This window comes from Poeciliopsis prolifica, unplaced genomic scaffold, assembly GCF_027474105.1.
Source record: "Poeciliopsis prolifica strain line A6 unplaced genomic scaffold, Auburn_PproV2 SCAFFOLD026, whole genome shotgun sequence".
Lineage (NCBI taxonomy): Eukaryota > Metazoa > Chordata > Actinopteri > Cyprinodontiformes > Poeciliidae > Poeciliopsis > Poeciliopsis prolifica.
The window spans coordinates 1298468-1325852 of NW_026562401.1; the positions used below are offsets into that span (position 1 = coordinate 1298468).

Consider the following 27385-nt stretch of genomic DNA (forward strand, 5'->3'; position numbering starts at 1 on the left):
AGTAATGACCAACTCAACCTGAAAAGTGACACTGATGGAACTGATTAGGGTTAGTAGAGTCCAAGACTGATACCTTGTAATGACGCAGTCAAGGCTTTGTGCTCACTTGAGCGCCGATTCGCTCATACGACCAGCAGGGGGAACCAAAGCCTAATTTGGAGGACCAGAGAAGATGGTGCGTTCAAGGCACACAAGCGTTGCTCCTGTTGAAGTGGAGAGCTCCGTCTGGAGTCACCAGCATGACGGATCATAAACTGTGTTCCGGGATTTTTCCTCGTTTATGTCTTGCACATTTTCTTTCAGACAACAAATCACACAATGTCGATGTTTGATATTAAAGAGGCGGTATTAGGCTATTTCCGGGCAAATAGCGACGCCAATAGCACAATCGAGTTACCTTCAGCTTTAGAAATGCTACTTGTATAAAACATAGCTTAAAAAATATAACTTTACAAATTAATGCCTTGAAATTACACTCTCTCTATTTAAGAAGTGCCTGTTCTTTCCGACACCGCTGTTGTTTACAACTGTTCTTAGGAGTGTTGGTCTGAGAAATAGTTTGTATGATGAGCTCAGCAGACTCGCAGTTCCACCTGCTGTTTATTTGCTGCTGCCACTGCTGGAGCTGAGATGGGAAGGCACAGAGGAGGGGTGATCCTCCTTCAATGCAGCTTGAAGGAGGAGCTATGTGAAAATAGGCGGGGCTTTGCATAAGCAAGCATTTTTAGACACTTACAAATCGCTACCAAAAGAGATGATTATGATAATTTCTCAAACCTGCATGGAAGAATCAAAGCAACATTCCGGGAACAGTATACTTCGATTGAGGGAAATTACATTATAATATGATGGAAAACAAGCAAAAAGTATATTTTTTTCATAATACTCCCCTTTAAAATTCCATGAATGACCATGATAGTAAAGAAATAATGAAATAGAAATAAAACCTGGCATAATATGTCCAGGTCATTCAACACGTCATCTCAAGAGTATTTTACTAGAGTATCTGTAATCGAAAAAATTAACCTTTTCGTTCCCTTTCGGAGTAAAGCGCTTACTCTCATGCTTTTTATCTCCTCGCCCCTAAATCACAAAGCAAAATGCCATGTGACACATTCATTCTATAATTCCTTTGTCTGGGACACTGATGGGGGATATTTGATATTCATATAGCCAAGCGCCAAAAACCATAAATAACACACCGCCATCCACAGCTCGCTTAGGAGTACAGTGTTGTTGTGCGTCAGAATGCCATTCCGGCCTCAAGATCTCCACGCATGCTGGGACTGGACAGGCTCACGAGCAAACACCAATGTGAGAAGCAGTGCGACAGAAAAAAACAGAAAGTTGCTATGAAGTTTTTTGTTTTTTTTTTTCCACCGACCTTTTACCCCCACCTCCCCATTTATCACACCTCACGACACCAGCGGTGACAGACGAGGCCATTTTGGAGGGGAGGGGGCGAGTCCAGGAAGAGGAAAAGTTGAACACGTTCATCCCCTTCCAGTCGCCCTGTCAGCAGTCTGTTAGTCTGGGATGAGAAGTGTGAGTTTATACCCATGATATCATAGGTTTAATGACAATAAAGAATATGAGATCTGTAAAGTTGCCGTTTTTTTTACCATGCACACTTAATATAGTTATTGAGCTGAGATTGTTTTTGAAGATCTTCTACAACGAGATGATCAATAATACTACTGCTAGTTCTTAGCACTGAGAGTATTACTGCTAATCTAATAATCTTAAAGTACGAATGAAATACATATCCACTGTTTTCTCGGTCGGAGTCCATGTGTTTCTGTGTAGACGTTTTGGCACCGAGAGATGGAATAACACTTGTCATTGCACTTTTAATTCATCTAGCCGTGTCGTTTTAACGAAGACGATTGGTTGAAGTTAAAAACACGCACGACTGACGCGCAAATGCGTCAAACAAAACAAAAAAAAATATAACAAACAAAAATCAAAACAAAACTATAAAAAATAAAAAAAAAACGTGGCGTTGCAAACATTTCCAAAGATGGCTGACTCTTCTGTGTTATTTCAGTTATAGTTCGTTTCAAAATGTCAGTCTCGTTATCCAAGTCAGAACAATGACATTTACAAACCCATGTTTGCCCCCGAAGCGCCCCGACATAAAAACTCTAATAAAAAAAAAATCCTCTGATAAACAGTTATGATTTCGACACACACATATTGCACACGCTTGGCAGCGTATGGGCTTTCCAGAAGGATAATGTGCGCCTTCAGTTTATGTGTGTGTTTTTTCCCCACCGATTTTATTTTCTTTCAACGGGAAGAACATGATAACATGATATATGTCAAGACCTCCGACCGTTTTGCCAAAAAAAAAAAAAAAAAAAAACGTCATAAACACTTCAGTATTCACACTGTATTACATTAGTCATCTAAACATCAACCCATCCATCCAACACACGTTTATGTAAGAAATGTTACAGATGAGTGCATATTACTTATGAAACTAATCATTTTTGCAAACATTAAAAACACAGACGCACGTGCCATTTGAGATTTATTGTTTTTTTATTACTGAGAATGAAAATAACATCTGCGCCTGCATGATGACGCTTTAAAGACTGTGTGTCCGTGTGGATGCTTGGCTGCAGGGATTTTTTTTAAAAAAAAAAAAGTAATTTATTTTTTGGTTTTGTTTCGAGGGGGAGTTTTGGCCTCTTTGCCTCCCAGATGTCTCCAGAGCAGACGGGAAACGGGGCGCTGCCTGGTCCGCCCGGAAAACGTCTGCAAGTCTTCACGACAGAGAGAAAAAGATGGAGATTCCACTGCCTTAAAAGACCCAGAAACAAGCGAATGGATTATGTCATCAGTATCAAAAGCAAAACATGAAAATATAGAAAATACAAATTTATCTTAGAAAATGTATCCACTTATTCTATTCTATTCTATTCTATTCTATTCTATTCTATTCTATTCTATTCTATTCTATTCTATTCTATTCTAGGGAATTTTTGTTTGCAGTATAAATCATTTTGTATTTCAGAGCTTGAATGAAATATGAACTGAAGTAATACAACTGGGCAATATTTTTGGGATCCCCCCCACTTCACCCATGTCCGCCATCCTCACTTCACCCCCACACACATTTTATGAATGAAGAGAGATGGAAAATAAAGAAAAAAAAGAAGATACATTTAGTTTCGCTTAATAGTAAGATTTAAAATGCAGCTGTATGAAATGTGTTTTGTTATTTTAGTTCCATCCCACCCCGGTTTGTAGGCTATAGTATCTGGCTTCTTGTGTCGATCAAATATTCAGAATGCTTCTTCAAACAACTGATCGTTCGTTTTTAAGTGTCCATTTATACACGTGTAAACCATTTCGGGAGGGAAATCGTCCTGCTGAAGTCAAACCACCAGAAACAAGACATCTGCTCTCAGCACTCACCTCAGCCAACAATTGATCCTTAATGAAAAAAAACTGCCGCTCCGTTTCTTGCAAGAAACATTTGACAGTACAGTCATCACCTCCATTTATATATAAATATAATTCCCGTGTTTTGTAATCGGCAAAAAGAAGAAGTTTTATCTCTCTAAAACGCACGTGGGTTCCAAAAATAAAGTTTGTAATTTCTTGATCTGTAAAAGAAACTAAAATAAAGCCAGAGCCCCAGAGCCGGCGAGGCTGCGCTCTTCCTGGCACCATGTGATCTAAGGAGTGTTGGTTCAGATGTGTTCTTTGGCAGAGAGCTGTCAGACCCTTTTGGCCAGAAAGATTGATCACACTCAGGTTACCCAGGTTCTTTGTTTGGAGGCAGAGCAATAAAAAGCCTTCAGATCCCTGCGTCTTTCCTGCAGCAGCGTTGCAGCGACAAAACCTCTGCAGCTCCCTTTCTCTGCGTTTAAAAGCGGTGATATCACGGGGAGCAGGAGGCTCAGGTCAACGTCCTCACTGGATCACTGCAGGACCAAGAATATTTGGGAAAATGCAACAGCAGACAGTGACATCTTGGAGATTTTGATCTAACCGTAATTAACCGTAATTACACGTGACATCATCACTACATCAAATTGTGCTATTAGCAGTTTTCTGCTCATCAGCTTCTGTAGGTGTTGGGGGAGGGGTGGACATGTCCTTTCATGTGTCTGAAGCCTTTTCCTCCTTCAAAAAAAAAAAAAAAAAAACTGAAGATGGGCGCCTTATTGACAGAGACTGTGTCAGTCCCACACGCTTGATGATTTGAGGGTCGCGTAAGAAAATAATTCACCTTTCAGAAAACACATTATGAGATGCGTAATTTGCGCAGACGTGCCAAATACGCGCGGCCTGTGGCCAGGGGCGTTTCCAGAAAGTTTCAAAAGCGGTGGCCACTAAAGCCCAAAGCAATAACACAATGTTATCCTGCTGTTTCCGTATGTTAGAACATGTTATTTTGTCCCACTAAACGGTAGTGGCCATGCACTATTAGAAAATACTGTAATAGTACAAAAAGTTTGGGAAGCACTAATGGGGGAAAAAAGCATAAGGAAAGCAAGACAACGCAAGGCAAGGAAGATAAGATAATATATACATATGTACTATGTCTTAATATATGTGCTATATTAATATATAATTTTTTTATGTTAGTAAATGCTGTGGACATAATAAAGTGTTGTGAATCAAAACTTAGCCTGTCATTTCCTGTAAAATATGTGATGAACACAAAGCACATAAAACTATCTTACTAATGAGCCCTGTAAGGTTATTTCTCTCCACCCAACTCCCCCCAAAAAACAACAACAACAAAAATGAACAACAACAAAAAAAACCTGTTACTCCAGTGCAGCGGTTGAGAACTGATCTTTGGCTAAGCTGATTATTCTACAACCTTCTCTGCCTGGTATGTATTTCGTGGGTGTTGAAATGGAGTGATTTGGAGGGAGAGGAGCAATGGAGAACAAACAGACCCCCCCTCCTCTCCCACCCCTTTCCAAAAGAAAAATGTAAATAAAACCCCAGAATGAGGCGGTCTCCTTCAGAACTTCTCGATCAATCACAAGAGTGACGGTGACTTCTCTTGATAAAAAGAAAAAAAAAAAAGGAGAAAAAAACACCTAAATTGTCATTGGGCAGAAGCAATCATGTGACAACGCTCTAATTCCAAGCATGTCTCCATGAAAGCATTGCTCCATGGCGCAGAGGTCTCCACACGGCTGTCAGAATAAACCGCGTTTTAACTCCCGAAAGGCTGTTTCCACGCTGAACCTGCGCGCTTTTTCCTGAACGGGGAGCAGGAGGAGATGAATTACGAATTCGGGCGAGAGAGCGGTTTCATCAACAGCCGGCCTTCGCTCGCTGAGTGCCTGACATCTCTCACTAACCCCGTCGGCGATGCGTTTCAAAGTCCATCAATCAAGGGCTCGACACTGATTCCTCCTCCCCCCTGTGAGCGGACCGTCGGCGGCTCCAAGCCCAGCGTCCACCCACGCTGCAAGCGGGATCCGAAAGGCTGCGGTCCGCTGCGGGGCGCGTCCCTGCCCACGGAGTATCCGTGGATGAAGGAAAAGAAAAGCGTCAAGAGGAGCCAGGCTACCGCTTCTTCATCCGCTGCCGCAGCGTCTGACCTCTCTCCCCAAGGCAAGACGGGGATTGATTAACAGCCTTCCTCCCAAAAAGGCTCCTCGCTGTCTCCGCGTGGAGCTGCTGCGTGCATCACGGGCATCCCCTGCAGCCGCGACACAGTTTTTGATTTAGGATTGTGTAATCCCATCAAACAGGGCACTGGCTTGTGATGCAGCGTCTGAGCGCTAATGTTTGACAGTAATGGAGAGTGATAGATTACTCTTACACGGGCCAGCAACTGGCATGTTCATTAATCTTCACCCTACGTCCCGTCCACGCACAGGCATCATATTCAGCCCATAAATCCCCCAGGCTGTGCTAGTTTCCGCCAATGCGCTGTGCGTTTTGCTGTTTATCTGAACATGTTGTGCTTTTCTTTTTTTTTCTCTCTTTTAGTTTCTCCTGAGAGACCAGAGACTGCTGAGTTTGTGGGGACTTCCAGGAGGCTGAGGACCGCGTACACCAACACCCAACTCCTGGAGCTGGAGAAGGAGTTTCATTTTAACAAATACCTCTGCAGACCCAGGCGGGTGGAGATATCCGCGCTGCTGGATTTAACGGAGAAGCAGGTGAAAGTGTGGTTCCAGAACAGGCGAATGAAGCTCAAAAGGCAGACGCACTGCAAGGAGAACAGGGACAGCGACGGCAGGTACTCTGCGGGACTGGGGGACGAGTTGGAGTCGGCCGAGGGAAGCGGCGAGGACTGCGTGCTCCTGCAGAAGGAGCGGTCCGGCCTCCACCAACACACACTGACTTCACAACGGTGCCAAAACGGACACAATGGCCAGGACCGCAGCCCTCCGAGCTGCACTGAGAAAAATCTGAAGCATCTCAGCCGCACAGCACCCATCTGCGTGTCAACAATGGGCCCGGACAATGCTCCGTCCGCCGGCCCGGGCGCCTCCATGCAGGATTACATTTTGTCCTCATCGGCCTCTTTCTCATCTGATTCATCACAGAGTCCGCTGCCTTTATCATCTGTAACTTTTGACCTTTTGTCAGAGACACTCACAACAATGGACCTGAAAAATCTCAGCTACTGAAATTTGTTTTCAGTAGCTTTTAAATTATTCTTCCTAAATGCATTTATTCAGTTTATCGTGTGTGTGGCAGATCAAAAAAAAAAAAAAAAAAAAAAAAAAAAAAAAAAATCGCATAAAGGTGAGTTAATGGACATTTTTCAACACACATTCTGGTTTATTTTTATATGGATCTGAGATTATTATATTTCTTGAAATAAACTTTTACAATCATTGGGAATGTAACACGTTTTGTCTTATTTCTCCGAGTTGACTAAAAGCCTTTCTATGTAAAGAAGAAAAATATGCGTGGCAAATAAAAAGAGAACAAGCCCACAAGAGTTGTGGAGTAAATTTTTATAAACAGATTAAAAAAAACACACCCAAAAACATAATAGGATATTGCAAATTAAATATAAGTGACACAGCTAAGTTAAGTTTTATAATACCTCAAATTAATTTCAGCGACTTTTCATGTGGAGTTGTTAACTTGGCGCCACAGTACCCATCTTTATTTATTTTATAATTTTTTTCTTTTGACAAAACTGATATAATGAGATTCAATTAAACTGAAACTAGAGCAAAGAAATTGAGAACCTGCTGGGAAACCCTGGGCAAAAGTGGGGACTCCTCTCGGTTTTCTAATTAAGTTTTATTGCCTATAAAACTCGCAGGGTTGGGGGCTCTTGTTTATGGTCTGAACCGCACTGCAACAGCGTTTCTTTGCATGAATAAATAAATAAATAAATAAATAAATAAATAAATAAATAAATAAATAAATAAATAAATAAATAAATAAATAAATACGCCTCACTCGCTCGTGTGTTTCTCAGAAACTTTTAATTTTGGAGGTAGAATAATTTACATTCATGGCAGCGCGATGTTTATACACCAACGACTCAAGTCACAGTGAACAGCGACTGAATTTGAACTTTTCGTCAATAATAACCGAGAGGCAAAGCCCCAGTGAGACCGTTCAGTGTTTCCAAATTGTTTTATATTATAGATCCAAGTTGTTTTTTCCTTCCACACATTTTGCTCACACTTTAATCCGTTTAACAATGTAAAAATGTAAATATAAAAAAAGAATAATAGATTTAATGACATTATTTTCCATTTTAACATGGTTTAGTATGTTTTGTATGTGTTTTGAGCTCATTGTTTCTGACGAAAAAAAAGGAAAGTCAATGTTTGCTCTGAGGAAACATTGCGTAACAAGTTGCGTCTGGATTTTGCGGGGTGCGTCACCACAAGACGCCACATATAAACCCCCCTGCTTCTGCTGAAAAGCATTTCTAGCGATGCTACTTGTGCATTATCATAACCGAAGAGAGGACAGCACGAATTAAAACTTGACAAGCTGGGATGTGAGGAGATCACTGGAGTCCACAGACCTAACGAATAATCAGAACCCCCAGACCAGCAGGGGGCCCACAAGAGCACTTCAATTACATTCATCAATGATCTATTTCAAAATGTGAAGGTATTTGAATATTAAAATGTAAAGAATGGCAATATTTCATCTGTAAAAACCTCACAAGGGTTCACTGGTACATTTAAGAAGTTGTGCTAAATGTCTTGATCTGAAATCCTCTATTATGGAGCCAAATTGCATGAATTTTGCAAATGAAAATAAATCACAATAATTAATTATTGCCTTTGACTGCTTGTAAGCACCACCGATCTAACATGGTGGTGCTTAATCAGTAGAGTCCTTCCTGACTCTACTGAGTGAGTATTAAAAAGCTGGACATGACAAATTGACTCAGCACTGTTTATTTAGTAAATAATACGAGGTTAATCACTTCCGACCCACAACATTATTCTTTCTTTATTTGATCAATTGAACAGTGGGCACACTGAGTAAACATGAAGCCAGGGATGTTAATAAATGGTGCTAATCTGGTGAGGTATGGGCCTCTACTGAAAATTCCTTGTCAAAATAATTCCCACACCTTGATGCAATAAACAACTAGTTACCAAGTTACTGTTTTTTATTTAAAGAATGATTATCAGTTAACCTGTCTGGATGAACTTTGCTTTATTCAGCTGACATCATGGTCGCCCTTAGGATAACGGGGAAACTTTATGGGGGAAACCAGATACAACATTCATTCCTCCCTCCATGTATGCACACACAGACAAACTGGCAAGGGTCAGAGGTCAAACTGGCTCTCTTCTCCTCTTCCAGCTGGGAGGAACTCTTGCCAGGTCAGGAGGGGGTCAGGTTTTCAATGACTACACAGCTCATAAAAATGCAATGGCAGCTTAAACAGGAAGTGAGGTCATGGGATGCTTGCAGCAAGAGCCTTGGAAAATCAGACTACAGGTTCTGTACTGGGTTAAATCAATCCTAATTTGTTAGTGGTAATGATCAATAATAAGTAATTGATTTTGATGACCACCATGATGAAGTTGTTACACATTCACAAACAACATAATGAGAAAAAAATGTTTGGTATTACAAAACAACTAATGGACTTATTGTTTTTGTTGGTGTATAAGACCCTCCTGGCAGCTCCGTGGTCATTTTGGAGATTTTGACATCTTTCCTTAACTCCACTAATAAAACAGAATAGGACGATATGTATATATTAAGCAGTCATACAGCATTGTTATGACGAAGCTGTATGACTGTTTTCAAAGAAGAAAAACTACAAGGACAGTTTTTACAAATGGTTTGACTTATTTATTTCATTCTAATACTTTAATCTCCAGAAGTTTGTCTGCAGTATCCAGAAAACTTCCCAACGCCTGTAGCTGCAGGAAAAGTAATCAATTTTGAACTCAGCCTGACTGATCAGATCTTTCTGATACATTAATCAAACAGAAAAAAAGCTTTAAAGATCAAAAGCTCAGCCTTCCCACCTAAACTGTGAGACCGTTTGTCATAAGTAAGAAGATAATTTAAGTCGGATGATGACTTTTAAATAAATGACATGGTCATAAATAGTTTGGCAAAAGGCCTATTTCTTAAAATGTACCAGCTGAAACATGTTGATCTGTGAAAGGAGAGTCTGCATTTGAGTTCAGCCCTTCCTTACTCTGAGACTCATAAATAAAATCCAGTGCAACAAATTGCTTTGAAAATTCTACTAATTAGAAAATGGAGTCTTCTTGTGCATTATTTAATCTCTGTACGGATATAGTATTACTGCAAGGGCCTCAGAGGGTAACATGAGTGCAACTAAATTTCTAAACAAAAGCGTCCATCCTTCCTCTGCCAGGATCAGCTTGTGGAGGCAGCAGTTTAAACAGAGAAGTCCAGATTTCCCGCTCTGCAAGCACTTGGACCAGCTCCTCGCTTGTGACATTAGGATAGGCACATAGACCGACCAATAAATCGAGAGTTTCGTCTTTTGGTTCAGCTCTGACTATTACTATGCGCCAATCTGCATATTGATGCTGCAAAGAGTATGAAACATTTGAGACCAAGAACCCCAGATACCAAAACTCCTCCACTCGGGTCAGAACCTCATCGCTAACCTAGACCTCAACCTTTTTCCAGCTCAAGAACATGGTTTCCAATTTGATGGTGCTCATCTTAAAGTTGACCACTTCACATTTGGAACTTACAAAAAACTGCAGATGAAGGTCTGATGAAGCAAACAGAACCACTGTCCAAGGAGAGCATTAATCAGTGAATCAGAACAGCCGATCCAAGGCACATGTGAGTGAAGCGTCACACCATGTGGTGTTAGGACCCTGTCAAATGATGCAAGAGCATCATTTGATTTTACTTTATAGTGGCAGATTGCACATTTTACACTTTCTGTTTCAAATTTTAAAAACAAAAGATCTTAAACTTGCTAACTTGTTGACTGTAAAGCCATTTTTTAAAATTTACAAATATGAAATTAATACGCCACACTTATTGACAACACAGTAAATACCATTCTGCATTTTGAAAAGCAAATTCATTAGAGCACCATTGCTTGTTTGGTACTCCTGCAAGATTAAAATCAAGAGCTGTAATAACACCTGCGGTATGATGCACACAGCAAAACCTACAAATTTTGCCAAGTATTTTTGATCTAGCTTCTAGTGTAAATAAATGTTTTAGTACACTTAAACTAAGACGAAATTAACTTAAATGTAGCTTTTCAGCAACATAGGAGCTTTTTTTAAGTCAATAATTCCTTAATATTGATTAACATTCCTAAGTACAAGTCAGTACAAGTACAAACAAGCGCTTATGCTAAAAAGTTGCTTGAAAACGAATTTTAGCTTTAGAATAATAAATAATAAGATGTTTCTCTTGAAAATTAGATTAAAATACTTGGTAGAATTTTGTGCTTTTGCAGTAGTGTAGCCTGGAAATGATGAAGTATCTAGTTTTGACATATTAATTTGAGGCATCCCAAAACAAACTCTGCCTAGGGCCCCAGAAAGGCTTGGGCCAGCCCTGGGTCATGGAAACCCTGGGAGAAGAGCTGCAGAGATCCACTGGACAGGAAGAAAAAAATGACATGACAGCTGGTCATCCAGACTCTTTGCAAATCAGGCCTGGTTTGCGGGTTACGGCAAGCTATGTGGGACATCTGGCAACTGCAACATATGTCACTGATACGGGTATTTATTTAGAAGATTATTTATGAGATGGTTAAACAGGAGAAGATATAAGGTAGATGAAAATGAAATAAAACCTTTGGACCTATTGAACTAACACTAAAATAAATAAATAAATAAAAATCCACGTCTGTCCATCCAGAGGCGTCATCGCCCACTTCTTCACTCTTACTTTAAAATGATTGAGTGCTGCAGTGATGCTCTTTGCAGCTATTCATTACCAGTGCTGACATAGTCATAAACCACAAACATCTCACATCAGTGTTTATATATATATATATATATATATATATATATATATATATATATATATATATATATATATATATATATATATATAGCCTACCCACGGGCATAATAATGTGTCCATTGAGTTAGAAGCTGCAAGGACAGTTATTTAGTGCAACAGTCATGTGATGTGGAATCAATCAAAAAAATAGGATTTCCGGACTTTATTATTGTTTAAAGAGCCGGAGGAGCATTAAAGCACCAGCTCCGTGTCTGCGGAGCAACACGCTGACAGGCGCAGGGAGACCAATAAATGTCAGCGTGGCTCCTCCCGAGTGAACGTCATTGCGGCTCTGGCTGTTGATCTCCGAGCGGAACCGAGTGGTCACTTCTAGAAATAATCGACAAGCAGACTTCCGCGTGAGAGACAGAGCCGCCGCTGCTTCCGTGTGCTGTTTGCGTGTCTCTCTTGGCGGAAGGTCCACCGAGCTCGAGCCGTCGCTCCCCGCCACGATGCGTGCGATTCCCGACGAGTTAACGACGCTGATTGCAGGTGAACTCGTCGATCGGAGATTGATTGTTATGTCGGTGTTTTTCCTCGCGTGATTTTCTTTTCTTTCTTTTTTTTTCTGAGAGTCTGAGAAAAGAGGAACCATCCACTAAAAAAAAAAAAAAAAAAAAAAAAAAAAAAAAAAGACAGACGCTCTTTCGTTACATCGACTCCTGTCGCACCTCTTTGCAGCGGCAAAAATGTCGCTGCTCAAGCTTAATCAATAAACATCGCTCTCACCTGGTGACCCTGGCAACCAGCTCTAGTTCAAACATCCGGTTTGATGCCTTTGTGGTCTGCTGCGCATCAGCGGTAAACCTGCAAAGTTAGGATGTTTAAAGCTGCCTGTCGGATATTTCTCTGAAATCAATCAAAACAAACAAACAAACGAAAAAAAACAGCTTTAGAGATGATCTAGCACTTACTGAACAACATGGTCAGTTTTTCTGTTATGTGATAAACTGCAATAATGCACTAATCAAGAAGAAATGCCTCTGAAAAGTAAACTTTAACACATTCCTCTGGTGACAACAGGCTGGTGACAAATGAGCATTCAAAGTCCTGATATTTAAAGTGAGGTTAATCAATGGAGACGCCTGCCTCACATGTTATCAAAACAGCAGGAGCAGAATTCGTTTTTTGGGACATGTGAAACTTCATTATATACAAGTCAAATTATTAAAGGATCAAAATCAGGAGAAAAGCTATGGTAATTCAAGATGGAGAAAAACTTGCTTCATGCGCTAACAGTAATTGACAGAGTAATTTGCAGAGAAAGTAATTGCCAGGAAGAAAGATTTAACATGAAACCGTAATCTCAACCATCCATGCAGCTGTATGCAGCCGTAGTGTCTCAGAATCTTCATCGTCATCAGAGTAAAGTCGCTCATCCACCAGATTGTGGATGAGCTCCATTCTTCCTGTAATTTGCTTTTCACTAGTACACATTTTTATGACTTTTCTCTGGAAAAGTCCTGTTTTTTTTTTTTTGTTTTTTGTCCTGTCAATGTCTATTTGCTGTGAGGGAAAGAAGCGCACCACTGAGCTGCATCTTTAATCGTTTCCTCTGCTACTTTATTTAGATTTGGAGCAGTTCCTCTGCGATGGATTAAAAGCAGAAAGTTTAAGCAAGAAGGCAAAAGAGAGAAGGGAAATATTTATCAAACGGATCAAGGAGGTCAAACTAAGGTAATGCCGCATGTACTGTGCATTAAACATTTCCTGCGATCATGATTGCTTACAAAGGTGCCATGAAGTCATCAAATACTTCATCACTGATGCATGTTTTAAAGTGGTAATGTCAATTTATTGTCTTATCCACAGTTTCCCCCAAGATTTTAAAGAGAAAGGTGAGCGTTTGCCTTCACCATCTTATTCTTTTTTTTTCCTTCCTCATTTTGAGCAATGTTGCAGATCTGGAATTGCAAAAATAGAATTTTGGTTTTGATTCATAAATGCATAACAATTTTTTGTCTATTTGACACTTGCTGAAGTTGCTTGGAAAAGGAGAACCGTCAGCAGATGAATGTAACCGCATCACACATTGCCTGACAGCTCACCTTTACTTCAGTAGGTGGAGATGATTCAGATGAGGATGAGGAAGTGGACAGCAACAACGATGGAGGCTCCATGCTGTCGGAGCGGACAGACAAGGACGAAGAGGCTTGCGAAGGTATAAACCACAGCCCTCTGGGGTACAAGCAGAGCGGATTAACCGAACAAGCTGTGGAAAAATCTGTGTGTGCCCCTCGGAGAAAGTGACTCTGAGTGACACGGTGAGGGAGACATTCCAAGTGTAACTCGGCAACATACTTGGGAAGCAATTCAGAGGAACAACTGTTGCCCCTCGCCGCCTCCCTTTTGCCCTCCATCCCTTCACTGCCACCACCCCCGTCTTCAACAGCTAGAGCGTATTTTACTGCTCTCAGCCATAGTCAGGGGACTAAAAATTACTGCGATGGCTGAAGTTTGTGCAAAAACATCCCCTCCAGTTTTCAAGCACCCTAATCCAGCATGCTTCTCGAAGGGCATCGATGCAATATTTCATACTTACTGTTTAGAGAAAAGTACAAGGGAATTCCTTGTGGGATGGTGATTAAGGGACTGTGGGGGTTTATGGGCCTTAAACAGCTGCCACTTTTATGGCTTCTCTTTCACACAAAGCAACTTTGACACAGCATTTAGACATTTGCATTGAAGTTGCACGGTGCAAGGCAAGCATACTGAGAAATATAGGTGAGTGGAGCATTTATGGGTTCTGCTGTTAGCTATTATCAAATAAACAAATGCTCCATGGTTAAGTTTCCCTGAAACCATTGTTGACACACTTATGAAAACATAGAAACACCTTTTTCATTTTAACATTTCAAAAGGATGCGTTCGATGTGATATGTTACATTGTCCTTGGTCCTCTATAGGTGTGCAGCAGGCCCCGCCCGTTGCAGCCCAGGACTTGACATCTGTCTTCAAAGCAGGATATCTGGAGAAACGCAGGAAGGGTTGGTGCTCTAATAAATACAGCTAAATGAAATCTAGAACAGACTCTGTTCGTCTGGACAATGAAGTACAGTCAGCTTTGCAAAAACTTGAAGTCCCTGAACTCTCTCTCTTTTTTTTGTCAGATTGCAGCCAGAAATTTCAATATGCTTTGTCAGGATTTTTGTGTATTAAGTCGGCATGTTGGCGCATAATTGGGAATTGGGTAGACAGTCAGTACAGTCAGTACTTTGTGGAATTCCTTTTTATCTGTCATTTGTGGCTGAAGTTTAGTTGTTGTTTTTGTTTTTTTTTTGTTTATGTTTCTACAAACTTTACATATCCTTAGATTATTATTATTTTTTTTTTTACCAATTCTTTATTGCAACATAGCTTATGTTCAGTCAGATTTTATTGGAAGCATTTGTGATCAATAATTTTGAATTCTTGCCATGGATTCTCATTTGGTTAAAAGTCTTGACTTTCACTGGGCCATTCCAACACATGAATGTGCTTTGCTCTAAACCATTATCCTAGTCTCATAAACTTTGCAGCCTCTAACAGGCTTTCATTCAGTACATCGCATATAAAACATGCAATAGATTGTGGCTGCAACATGAACAAGTGTGAAAAAAAAAAGAAAGTTGAAACCTTTGTATAAGGCACTGTCTGATCTTTGGTCTCCAAAGTTTGCATGACACAAAATATATTGTATATGCAATACAATATATTATACAATATATTCTAAATTTATATTTAACATAATTGTTTGCATATTGTACATAATGATCCTATTCTAAAATGTTGCGTTACTTTCATGTAAATTGTCTTTCTCTGCACAGATCACAGCTTTTTTGGCACCGAATGGCAGAAGAGATGGTGTGCTCTGAGCCATCACACCTTCTACTATTATGGCAGTGAGAAAGGTATAGTCTGGCAGTAAAGAGTTTTTTGTATTGTTACTATGATTTTTTTTCATTATATGTGCATTATGTTGACCATTTATAATGGTACTTTTATCTTCTGCAACAAGACAAGCAGCAGAAAGGCGAGTTTGGCATCGATGGCTACGCTGTCAAAATGAACAACACCTTACGGAAAGACTCTAAGAAGGACTGCTGCTTTGAAATTTCTGCTCCAGACAAGCGAGTCTATCAGGTTTGCTTGTCTCATTGATACTGCTCCATTAAAGAAAAATATAAAGTAATATTTACTCATATCAGTCATTTTACTCTGCAATCATTGCCATCTGTGCAACAGTTCAACACAAAATGCACATTTGAAATGTCTAAATGAGTGTTCCCAAATTTCATCCTGCTCCATGCAGAAATATTTCTCATGCATAGACACAGTACCACTGATTAACACATGCAGGCCTGAGTGTTTTACATTGTTTTGTTTGTTTTTCAGTTTTGTGCATCATCAACAAAGGAGGCAGAGGAATGGGTGAAACAAATAGACTTTGTGTTGAAAGGTATGAGGGCTTCCACATGTATACGTCACCTCAGTAAATACCAACACAATAAAACTGTGACAATGGATTGTTTTATTAAAAATGTTTTTTTTTTAAGTTTTCTATATGTTGTGTTAGGGTTAAGTATATTTAATTTTAAACATAGGTAGCCATTTTCAAATAAAAAATAAAAACTGGTTTGCTTCAAGTTGAAAAGTCGTAGCTTTCTTATCAACCCTATAAAAAACTATCTTATAGTGCAAGATCCTTAAAGATATTATGGCTGCTGTCTGTTGAAAATACAGCTGTCAACTTGGGAACTTTGCCAGCCTATTTAAAAAGGTTTTAGACTTCTTCAATTGCTGTTTCAGAAAAGTGATTAAATCTAGCTTCTGTTGAAGAATAACTTGTTGCAATGGAGAAAACTCCCATCCCAAATCTATCAGAAAAATTAAAGTAAATAGAAATATATACACTAAAATGACAAAAAAAGGAGTAAATTTGTTATTCTATAGGGTGTTTGTACTTCTGCTATATTGTCCACTCCTCCTGGAGTATCCATGACAAAAAATTAAATGGCATCATTTTATACATGAGAAGCTGTTTTTATGCAATTCAGGTAAATTAGGTGATGACATCATTAAGCAACTTATTAAGAATGCTTATAGCTATTTTTCTTAGAGAAGTTGGTAACAGTGTTGAGATGCAGCGACAGTGTACTAGAGTTTGTATTTGCATCTCTCATAGTTAGTTTCTCACTAAATCCGTCCTGCACACAGTATTATGCAGCCTTGGTTAGTGAATGGGTCCCTTGCCTGACATGCTAAGAAATCCAGTCCTGTTTCAATATCGTCATATTCACTTTCCAACTCTAGAGATAAATAGCAATAGAACCAAAAAGAAAAGTGAACTGATTTTAGTTCACTTTTGTCCACTTCTCTTTATGTTGTTGTCTACCGTTGTGTTTACCTTGTAAAGGGTTTGTACCAACATTTTGTCTGAATACTACGTAAAGATGAACCACATGGTTCCAGTGGTACTTTCACCACAGTTGGGGAGTCTTGGTTCTGTTTCATCGTTAGTATCCATTTTCATTTCTTTAGAACTAAAAGTTAACCAAAGAACATAAAATCTTTTATGTGCTTTTTGAAAACCAAAATAACAAACCAAGAAAAAAACATGAGATAAAATTTATTTTGAACTTTCCTTTGTCTTTTGTTTTATTAGATATGTCAGGCATCATTCCCGAAGAAGACGATGATGAACAGTTCATGTATGACGACGTCGGAACTGCTTCTGCTTTTGGCCCAGGTGAAGAAATCTACGAAGAGCTGCCAGGTCTGTCTACACTAATCACTGTCACAGTCATGATATGATGTTAAAAATATCAAACCCCATTTTCTGTTCTTTCTACAAAATCTGAAATGCACACTAATGCATCTGTATGGTTGTATTTTCTGCAGATGACGAAATGCCTACTCCAGCCAAACCTCCACCAAAAGTTGAACCATCATCCAAACCTCCTCTTCATCCTCCTCCTGTTGCTGCCAATTCAGCTGCACCTGGAGGTATTGTTTCTGAATATACATACAACTTTAACTAATAACAGCAGATGGAGCTGATCGAGTGAATGCTTAAAAGCTGCAGTGAAGAGGAAGTAGCAACACTGACAGAGGAAGTGCCTGTGAACAACTGAAAGTTACTCTACACAATTCTGGAAATAACTTTGCTTGACTTGCTTAACTTCCTTTTGCAACACATAGCATGTTAAAACACCAGAAATATCACTGGATATTTTAAGGGTTGCTAACAGAAGCAAAATGGGCATTACTTAAATAAATAAACTGCCCCAAAACATGGTTGTGGACAAGTATTTTCCTACCAGGTACAAACTCCATCACAACAGTCTGAGGGCAGTTTATGTGCATAGCCTCATGCATACATATGGGTAATAAAAAGGGCTTTACTGAAGAATAAAGAAAAAGAAAGAACGAGAATTCCATCTAAAGCACGGCATTTATAGAAATTGTTTTTTTTAATTTTCAGAATACCATAGTAAAGAAAAACAGAGATATAAATGCTTAATCAAACAAATGGATAGGTTGAGAAAAACAATGAGTAGCAAAGATCTTAATCAAAAGCTGCAGTAAGAAATCTCTTTAATCTTCCTTTAGGAGCCAAGAGTTTCCACACATTTCTGGTTTTCATATGGTTCGTTTCACTTGGTTTGTTTCATATGGTTCTGAGGAGCTTAGAAACTCAACAATGCCTGCCCTAGTTTAGTTCTGCAGCTAGGAACACTGGGTAGATCACAGCACTGCTATAAAGACCTTTAGCATTTGTAAACTGTATCAGTGGCATCTCACAGCAAATGTGAGTCTATCTTACCAATATTTATCTCAGCCAAAAACAAAAATGTCTTAGCATCCTGATTAACGCACGTGGGAAATTAAATTCCAAATGCATGGACTGACTAATATAAGCAACTGCTTATATCACCTTATTTTGTTTCTCCTTGCACAGCTGACAAGAGCACAGACTATGCAAACGTTTACCAAGGTTTATGGGACTGCACCGGGGATCACCCAGATGAGCTGTCTTTCAAACGTGGCGAGGCCATCTACATCCTGAGCAAGGTATGGATCAGGGCTCTTGGTGTCAGAGATCAACTACTGTTTTCTCTCCTGTAGAGGATAGGAGTTCATCTCTGAGGAAATGTAAAAACGATCAGGTCTGCTGACTAAATGATTTTCTGACTCTACTGATTAGCCTTTCGAAGCTAAACTGTCCAAGTCCTTAAAAGAAGCAGATTTTCTTGATGCGTTACTGGCAGTGCTTGTTTCTCAGCCTGAGGGGACGCTCAGAGACGGACCTGGCTAGAGGATTTTCTCTGGAACCCCGATACAGAGGATCAGATGTGTCGCAGTGGAAACTGCTTTAGTGCCGTTGGCAGATCCTGGTTTTAGCTGGCACACAACATCATTTCATCACTCCCATCTGAGGTATTTCAGTGGTCTGTCACTGCTGCCACGCCAGGCGCTGAGCTGCCAGGAGCCCACACACACCTCTCATGCATCTGTATCACCTCTCTAAATATGAATGTGTGTTCTCAGGAAACCCAGGCTTAGCTTTCGGAACAGGTGAAGACGTGTAGTGGATGCGCAATTTCCGAGGCTTGTCAGCCAGGCGTGACCAGGAGAACTGAGAGCTTGTTCTTTACCTTCACTCTGTAACCAAACAGGAGTTCTTTTGTACTTGGCTGCTTTGAGTAAGCGCCAAATAGGATTTATTGATACATTCCACATTTGGAAGAGTGGTCTTGAAATAAGAGGTGGAATTTCATATTTTTACAGATGGATGTTGGATCATGTGGCATGTTTGAAGAAAAAGTGTGAAATGTGCTCCATCTGAACAGACTATGTTTCTTGTCTGGTTTAGTTCCTATGATGCATGCAGTCATATGGGACATACTGCTAACAGCTGGCCAAGTAACTTTTAAAATTCAAGTCTGCCATCTAGTGGCAAAGCATATAGCTCTTTTGTTCACATAGGTTGTACAACTCATTGGTGAGTTACTGTTGAAAGCTGCCTTACTAACCGAAATAATAATTTAGTACTGGTAATGGTTAAATATTATTTAATGTTAATCTCAAATTACAGGAAATGACTTAATCCAATACCTGAAATAAAAAACCTTTAAACTGTGAAAAGGGGTTGTGGAGGGAGAAGGAAAAAATAATAATAAAGTAATATATTTTTAAATCAGATATACTAAAGTAATCTTGGTAATGAAACTATATTGTCTTGATAACAAAATAATTAAATAGAAATTATTAGATTTCTGTAATTAAGAGACTGAAATTTGTTTTGTATGTCACACTGGGGAATAGAGCATCAGCCAGACTAATTCTCAATTGACCAATCAGTCATTACTGTGCAAATCCAAATGCACAAAGTGCAAACCCCTAATAATGCTTATCGGCTAAATCCTGGTTTATTGTTCTGTCCTGTTGTGTGGAAAAAAAACAAGAATCAAGTTGCCCTTTCACTGCCTAAGAGTGCCATTAGCTGAAACCTTGGTGTTGGGGGTTGTGGCCTGCTGTGAGTGCAATGACCATAAAACCCGTCTGGACTACAGCCAGCTGCAGCTAAAAGCTTGGCCGTCTCCCTTCCTCTTCCACAAGTCTCCTTTATCCCTCTGCCTTGTGTCCCTCCCCCACCACAGATCCCAGTAATAGGTGTGGTGTTTCAGCTATGAGACCCCTCCTGAAGACAGGACCTGAGAGTTTGGTAGCTGTTCGAATAGGCAGCGCACGCATGTCCACAACCCCATGTGCCCCCCCCACAGAAAGTGAAAAGAATAATGAGCGTAGCATCTAAGAACTCATCATTAGGGGGAACGACTTCACATTTCATCTTGATGAACTGATGCAACCGAAGAATTTCCTGTGGTACAAGTAATTCAATTACGACAGCGTGACCTTTTTCGGTTTTGGGAGTTTGCGTTAATGTGCGCGTGTTCTCACAGGGTGTGGTATTATTAGTCATCCACAGCTCTGTATATTTATTCCCAAGTTGTGTCCAGCACTCACTCAACCTTAACTTATTTGTCAGCCAGCCAACTACACAATGAGGTGTTGCTGTTTTCAAAGGCTGGAGGCAGGAAGTCATCACACGCAGAGACACACACGCGTGCACGTGCTCACGGACAGCCGCGCACACACACCACACACACACACACACACACACACACCCCTCCGCCCACACCCCACCCCCCCACACACACACACACACCACAGCCTTCTCCTCCAGTGGTCCAGATGAAATGTCATTTGGACCATGTAACACACCTTTAAAGTCAAACAATTATTGATATGTTACAATATTAAAAAGCACTATTCAAATCTTTTAAGTTTTTGATACTAATTTGAGAATCCAACCAAAAAAATCGCTGACAAATATTGAGAGTTGGTTTGTTATAATTAAAAAATGTTACTGAACTTTTAGTTTTAATTCTGGGTTTTTCCAGACAACCAAAGAAAAGACATGCTGTTTGGCACTGGCTGTCCTTGTGGGCTAGTCTGCTGAGCAACTTGACATAAACCTAAGATCTGATTCTAGCTTAAGAATAATGACAAAATATTGCTAGCTAGTAAATGTTTGAAATTTATCTTAACGAGCCATCATTTAATAATTACCTGTTATTATGTGCTGTTCATTAGCAAGAAACACCTCTTGCTGGCAAGTTGGGCTTTAGCATCGGCACTGTTATGAAAAAGATTTAAAGTTCAATATAAATTTCTTTGAATCAGAAACCTTCTAATGGTCAAACCCTATGATGGCTCTAATCCTGTAATATATTAATCCTGTTAATTTCTAATTACTAATAATATATAACTATTATTCTACATCAATAATCATCACCCCAAAACGATTGCATGTAAGTCAAGGCACCAGTGTCATCATGACAGTCAAGAGTTTAAATATATAAGCAGTTTGATAGATTAGAATTTAAATCATTTGCCTTTTATACCCTCTAAAAGTAATTTTTCTAGTGCAATGGTCTATTGTAAAGTATTTATAAGTGTTATGCCAAGACTCTCACACAGACTGCAAATGCTCTCTTCTTTATCTAAAAAAATAATCTAACACCAGAATCTGGTTATTGCTAATACTGCTACCCAAACATGTAATGCAAAGTGAAGTCTTGCATCTAATTCACTGACTTGTGGCTCCGGCTTGTCCCCGAATTCTGCCCCTAAAATGTTCCCTCAGTTTGCCCTCCTTCTGCCTTGTCAGAACCTGAGCTCCAGTCTTGATTCATGTTCTGGAAAGACTTTGATGTGAGGTCAGGCTCTTGTCCAAAAAGAGAGAGATGGTCTCAGATCTCCCCTCACGCTGTCTTTCTCTCATCTCAGCATGCTGACAGTCACTTGGAGATGTGTCCTTTTAGAGCTTAATGGACACTGAGATCAGTAACAAAAATAAATGTAAATCTACATCAGAGAAAAGTCAGGAACTTTGCAGAAAGACCCCAAATGAAATGCAAATGATAAATTATCAAAAACTGGCTTAAAGACAAATCAGGGAAAAGACTTTGTCTAAATTTTGACAAATAATAAAAAATTAAAAACCCTCAAAGCTGTTATAAAGTCATTTGGATCACTTTGTGTGTGGAGTCTCATCAGATCATCTTTTAAGCCACTGCTTTTTATTTCTTTGTGTGCCGAGGGCCTTTTATTTCAATGTTGCAACCTGAGATTGACAATTACACCGAGGCTCCTGGGTGTGATTCAGCCTATAATCGCTTTTTTTCTCGCTAATGATTAATTAAACAGTTTAAGTAAGGGGAGTCATGCCTATTATTCTTGTTTCTTTGCTTCTAGGAGTACAACAATTTTGGCTGGTGGGTCGGAGAGAAGAATGGAGCAATCGGCATCGTTCCCAGAGATTACCTGTTGGAGCTGTACGTTATGTAAACGCTCTATGCTGCTGAGACTTCTGCTTTCTCCACTTACCTGCTGTTTCATATATTGGGGTTGAGACCTGGGGGATTTTGAGATGAATCCAGTGTTTCAATATTAGCAAGCCTGATGATTATAAAAATGGCGATTTGACTGAAAGTATATTTTCAGAATTTTTCTGCACTGTGTATTTATTTTCTGTTGAAATTATTTGTGATGCCATTCAAGAGCTGCTTTTGGCGAAGATAATAAAAATTCAAACACTCACTGATGTCTTTTTTTATATATATATACTGTATATATTTACCCTTTTTTTTAAGCCACAAGGTGGCAATCTAGTTCCTTACAGGATCATAAGTGACCTTTGTGACAGAGCAAAAATCCTTACCTGAGGTTTAAAAGCCATATTAACAAGAATATATATAACCCACCTATTTTAACAATACTAACAGATCTTCAATATACAATTTTTAGGATAGATGACTAAAACGTAGTTTGTCAAAATTTCTGTCCCACGCTTCAAAGCGACCTTTTATTTAAAGCACCTGGGAGACTTTCCTGGGCAGAGGATCACAGCGGCGGCAGATGGGAGGTTGTGCCGCCTGCCTGACTGTAACAGCTGAGGTGCACTAATAGGACAGGCAGCCGCACAGAAAGCCGGGATGCTTATCGCCCTCCGAGGAGCTGTTTGACAGCAGAAGAGTCGGCGTTAGCTGTGCAGCGTCCCTATGAGGTTAGATACATATAGTGTACGTGTGTTTTTCTTAGCTTTTTTTTGTATTATACCAAAACCGGGTTTCAATTTCAATGCACTCTGACAACGTGGCCTTGTCGGTTTTTGTTTTTTCTTTCAAGGTTGGGAGCTGGGAGAAGAGAGGAGTGAGAAATGGAAAGAAAAATGCATTCATCAACCAATAACTCACTGTATCTATTTTTCTTTTTTCTGGCTGCTGTCTCTCTGCTTTGTTCGAGTTGAATGATGAGCCGTAGTCCTCTGTCCTCTGGGTGACATTCAAAGAAAACATAAATCTTGATTTTTATGGTATGGTGCAGCAATAAAGCCTCCCTTCTAATTGGAGATGTAATGAATTACTATAATTACATATTGAATATTCAGCACTGGAAATGGAGAAGAATGGCTTTGTTTTTTCTTAATGTAGAAAAACTAACAAGCGATAGGACATTAGAAACTGTCATTGTGTTTAAATCTTTAATTCTGTCAAAGATCATTTGTGAATTTTAAGCCCAGAACAATAAGGCTGTGCTAAGCCATTCACAGCCCAACAGAAAATTTCTACGTTATTGTGAAGCTGAAAGAAAACTGTGACATTTCGATTTTCATTTTCTACTGCATATCCGGGGTCGGGTCGCGGGGGTAGCAGCTTCAGAAGGGAGGTCCCAGTCTTTCCTCTCCCCATTCACTTCTTCCAGCTGTTCTGGGGGAATCCCAAAAAGTTCCCAGGCCAGCCGAGAAACATAGTTCCTCCATCGTGTTCTGGGTCTTCCCCGGGGGATTCCTCCCAATGGGATCTGCCCTCACCAGAGGCGTCCGGGAGGTATCCTGACCAGATGCCCGAGACACCTCAACTGGCTCCTCTCGATGTGAAGAAGCAGCGGCTCTACTCTGAGTCCCTCCCGGATGACTGAGCTTATTTGTTTACAAATATGTATGAAAGGTGTGGCCTATATTTGTCCTACCTTTGCAGAAACTTATGACATCGCAAACATTTGTCTGTTCCTCTCTGCACAAAAGCTCAAGCCATGTTGAGGTATTTGGGTCGAAAATATCTGTGATTTTTCCAGATTTCAGGGCTGGACTTTAACTAGGCCATTTTTGTATATAAATATGTTTTGATCAAAGCCGTCCCATTGAAGCCCCAGCTGCCTGTTTGATCTGTTCTGCAGGAAGGTGGGTCTTTGTCTCAGGTTCAAATCCTTTGTCTATAACTCCATCTTCTTCCTACCTTTACTTTCTCTGATGCAGAAGAGTACTTCCACAGCATGATGCTGCCACTACCATTCTTCCCCATGGGGATAGTGTGCTCAGTGTGCTACGCCGTGTTACTTTTTCTGCGTAAAAAGTAACACGGCAGGTTTAGCCGAAAAGCTAAATCTCGTCTGATTAGACCAGCGTTTTCCACATGGTCTTTAAGCGGAACTTTTCTTATTCAACAATGGCTTTGCTCTTGCCACACTTTCACAAGAGGTCATGAAAGCACGTCGTGGTCCTGTCAACACGTTCCTCCACCTTGGCTCAGTTGTGAACCTCTGTGGGCTCCTCCAGAATCACCACAAGCATTTTGTCAAATTCCCTTAATAATGATCTCATTGTTTAACTTATGGGGTTAAATACGTGTCTTTGGTTTGCAGCTGTGCTGTAGTTTTTCTGTTTTCACATGATGAATTGAACTGTGATGTGAGACGTTAAATACTTGGCGTATGTGCTAACCCTGCTGTAAACTTATTCACTTCTTTATTTCTGACCCGTGCCTGTCGGTCTTTATGTTGCACTAATGTTATCTAGCAAACCTCAGGCCTTCACAGAATGGCTTTATACTGTGAATGAATTAGAAACAGGCAAATTCACACATCTTAAAATGGTTGCATTGGGTTTTATTTATAGAAAAAGGGAGTAGGTTATGATTGCGTGCAACATTATTTATTCAAAAAAATCTCTCAAAACACAATCATACACTCATTTCTGCAACTTTGTCATATAAATGACCCTAAACATGTTAAAATCTGTGCTTGTAACGTGATAAAATGGGACAAGGTTCAAGGTATGACTACTGCAGTGAAACATTGCCTTCATTACTGAAATAGGGCCAGTATTTGCCCTTTTGAGCCCTGCTTTTTAAATATTTGGCAACGGGTCATCTAGTCAGTGGCAAACAAGGCTAAAAGCTGCCTCTCATCTTTAAGTGCCAATAAAAAAAAAAATCCTTAATGGATGACAACTTCACCCCCCTGTCTCTTGTTAGTTCTGGACAGGCACATCTTCAATATATTTAGGTGCTTCTAATGCAATTTAAAATCAAGATATAATGTTCAAAGGATAAATGCCATTGTGTCATTGATCCTCCAGCGCAGTAAATAACACTAATGATACCAGAATATCACTAATTAATACTTTTACCCCATAAAAACACACCTTCACAAGCTGAATATATATGAACAGAGCTGTTGGGGGATGATGAATATATTTTGGGTTTGGTGGTGCAGGGAGCTGTCAGTTTTCTCATCTACCTTAGATAAAGCAATTCCAAAACATTTTAACTAACATAAATTATCAATAAAACTCAATCCTTTTCATCGACATTGTTTGTCGGCTGCAAATAATGTCCTGACATTGGTGCTATCATGTTTGTTGACTGTTAGCAAGCACGGAGTGAAAGTGCTGATGGTTGATCTATGCTGCTCTCCTTGACTTAATCAGTCAGTCGGCTGTTGGGTTATTGGGCAGGTCACTAAGCGGCAGGTCTCACCTCAGCTTCCTGGAGAGTTTCTGTCAGGAATAACTCAGGCTTTATTCATGTGAAAACTCCAAGCTTTTTGCAGGATATGCATCACCTACCCCACCCCAGATCATCCCCCATATATCAAGATTCAATTAAAGCTCTTTCCCCCCCACATCTGGGTTTGAACATTAAAATATAAAATGGTCACTTTTTAACTGCAAGTCACTATTAACAGAGGTCAGTTTCGTTTAACATAATTCAGCAGCAAATGTGGTGCAATTTGGTTTATGACATTTTCAAAGATGTGGCACATTTAAAGTGAAACTTACGGATGTCATAGCATACGGAGTCCTGCAGAAATCTTTATGCCTTTTGAAGTTTTCAGTATTCCGTCTTGCTACAACCACAAAGTTATATTTATTTATTGTATTTTATTAAAATTTTATGTGATTGAAGACATGCATAATTATGAAGGTGAAGCAAAATGAAATGTCTTTTTGTTCTGGGAGAGGAAAACGGGTCACAGCTGATGGGCAAAATGGATGAATCCAAATAAGGCATCAGTGGTAGACAGACAAAAGTTGCAAAAGACAAGAGACAGAGATGAAAGTTCACCTCGGAGTAGGTCAGTGGCTCTCATAAAGCTTCCAGAGTGACAATGGTTTAAATCAGAATTATGGCCCGCAGGTCATTTGCAACCGCCAGCAGATATCTGGCTCCTGCTGTAGTTCATGGATGGTACAAGTTAGATCTGCCAAAAAAAAAAAAAAAGTACAACTTGTGTTTATTAGTCTATTTTCTGTACCGCATTCCACAATTCAACACCTACCCAGCTGGGGAATGGCATCCGGGCCAGGCTTGCAGCGTACACCTGGTAGCTGCGTTGAAATGAGGTTGGATCAGATTCACACCATAAATGAACTGCTCTGGAGTTCATTTGGAACAGAACCACACCTCAAATGGCTCAGTTACCTTCGCAGTCACGTTCTGTTTCAAATAATGAGGTCATTATTTGAAGCAGAGACGCATCTAAAAGTTGAAGGACAGCAGCCCTTGAGAAGTGAATTTAAGGACCCCTGCTGTAGAGAATCAGTGGCAAGATGTGACAATTGATGTTTCTAGATACGCTTCATTTAATATGATCACCCATTATTCCTTGCAATATAGCTCACGCTCAAAGATATAAGGTGGTAGAGACGTAATGTAAGAGATTCACAGTGAAAAGTGTCTCTATAACTATAAAAATATAGTTCATATATATCATATATATCATTATTTAAAAAAAGGGAGAAAACTACTTATCATTTTCCTTTCATTTTACAATTACATGCTGTTTTTTTGTTGGCATCTGACATATAAAATACGTTTAAATTTCTGTTTGCCTTCTAATTTTATGAAGAAGTCCAAGAGATATGAATACTTTTGTTGGGCAGATTTTCTGTCTACTGCAAAGGCGTAGAGTTCTTTTTAAAAGTTTTATGTTGTAAAACAAGAAATTAGCTGCCAATAAATATGAAAACTGAATGGGCTCTTTATAGGCACCACATGGTGTGAGGTAGCATTGCCTTCTATCTTTTTGTCTTCGTTCAGAG

At 39.7% G+C, this 27385-nt stretch overlaps 2 protein-coding genes and 1 long non-coding RNA gene across 4 annotated transcripts; all 3 read left to right on the forward strand.

Moving 5' to 3' along the window:
- Positions 1–5105: 5105 nt before the first annotated feature.
- On the forward strand, positions 5106–7026 carry hoxa2b (homeobox A2b). The gene is made up of 2 exons (XM_055048032.1): positions 5106–5592; positions 5974–7026. The coding sequence occupies exons 1-2, from the start codon at positions 5256–5258 to the stop codon at positions 6618–6620; spliced, it is 984 nt and encodes a 327-aa protein (XP_054904007.1). The 5' UTR covers positions 5106–5255; the 3' UTR covers positions 6621–7026.
- A 4700-nt stretch (positions 7027–11726) lies between these two features.
- On the forward strand, positions 11727–22602 carry skap2 (src kinase associated phosphoprotein 2). Of its 2 annotated transcripts, none has more exons than XM_055048031.1 (12): positions 11727–11946; positions 13026–13131; positions 13267–13292; positions 13517–13615; positions 14361–14441; positions 15261–15344; positions 15452–15576; positions 15829–15892; positions 17099–17209; positions 17335–17439; positions 18395–18507; positions 22258–22602. In XM_055048031.1, exons 1-12 carry the CDS (start codon positions 11907–11909, stop codon positions 22348–22350), a joined length of 1047 nt encoding a protein of 348 aa, XP_054904006.1. In that variant the 5' UTR covers positions 11727–11906; the 3' UTR covers positions 22351–22602. The 2 variants fall into 2 exon arrangements, with proteins under 2 accessions (XP_054904006.1, XP_054904005.1); XM_055048030.1 differs by having other exon boundaries at positions 11732–11946; positions 13514–13615.
- A 331-nt stretch (positions 22603–22933) lies between these two features.
- On the forward strand, positions 22934–23413 carry LOC129371523 (uncharacterized). Its single transcript, XR_008607160.1, has 2 exons — positions 22934–23068; positions 23191–23413. It is a non-coding gene; the product is annotated as an uncharacterized LOC129371523 (long non-coding RNA).
- The last annotated feature ends 3972 nt before the right edge of the window (positions 23414–27385 follow it).

Bases quoted from the DNA above. Each gene is read 5' to 3' on its own strand.
- hoxa2b (XM_055048032.1), top strand. From the start codon at position 5,256: ATGAATTACGAATTCGGGCGAGAGAGCGGTTTCATCAACAGCCGGCCT. The intron at 5,593-5,973 runs GCAAGACGGGGA...TCTCTCTTTTAG, and splicing joins GTCTGACCTCTCTCCCCAAG to TTTCTCCTGAGAGACCAGAG.
- skap2 (XM_055048030.1), top strand. From the start codon at position 11,907: ATGCGTGCGATTCCCGACGAGTTAACGACGCTGATTGCAG. The intron at 13,616-14,360 runs GTATAAACCACA...GGTCCTCTATAG, and splicing joins GGACGAAGAGGCTTGCGAAG to GTGTGCAGCAGGCCCCGCCC. The intron at 15,345-15,451 runs GTATAGTCTGGC...TTCTGCAACAAG, and splicing joins CTATTATGGCAGTGAGAAAG to ACAAGCAGCAGAAAGGCGAG.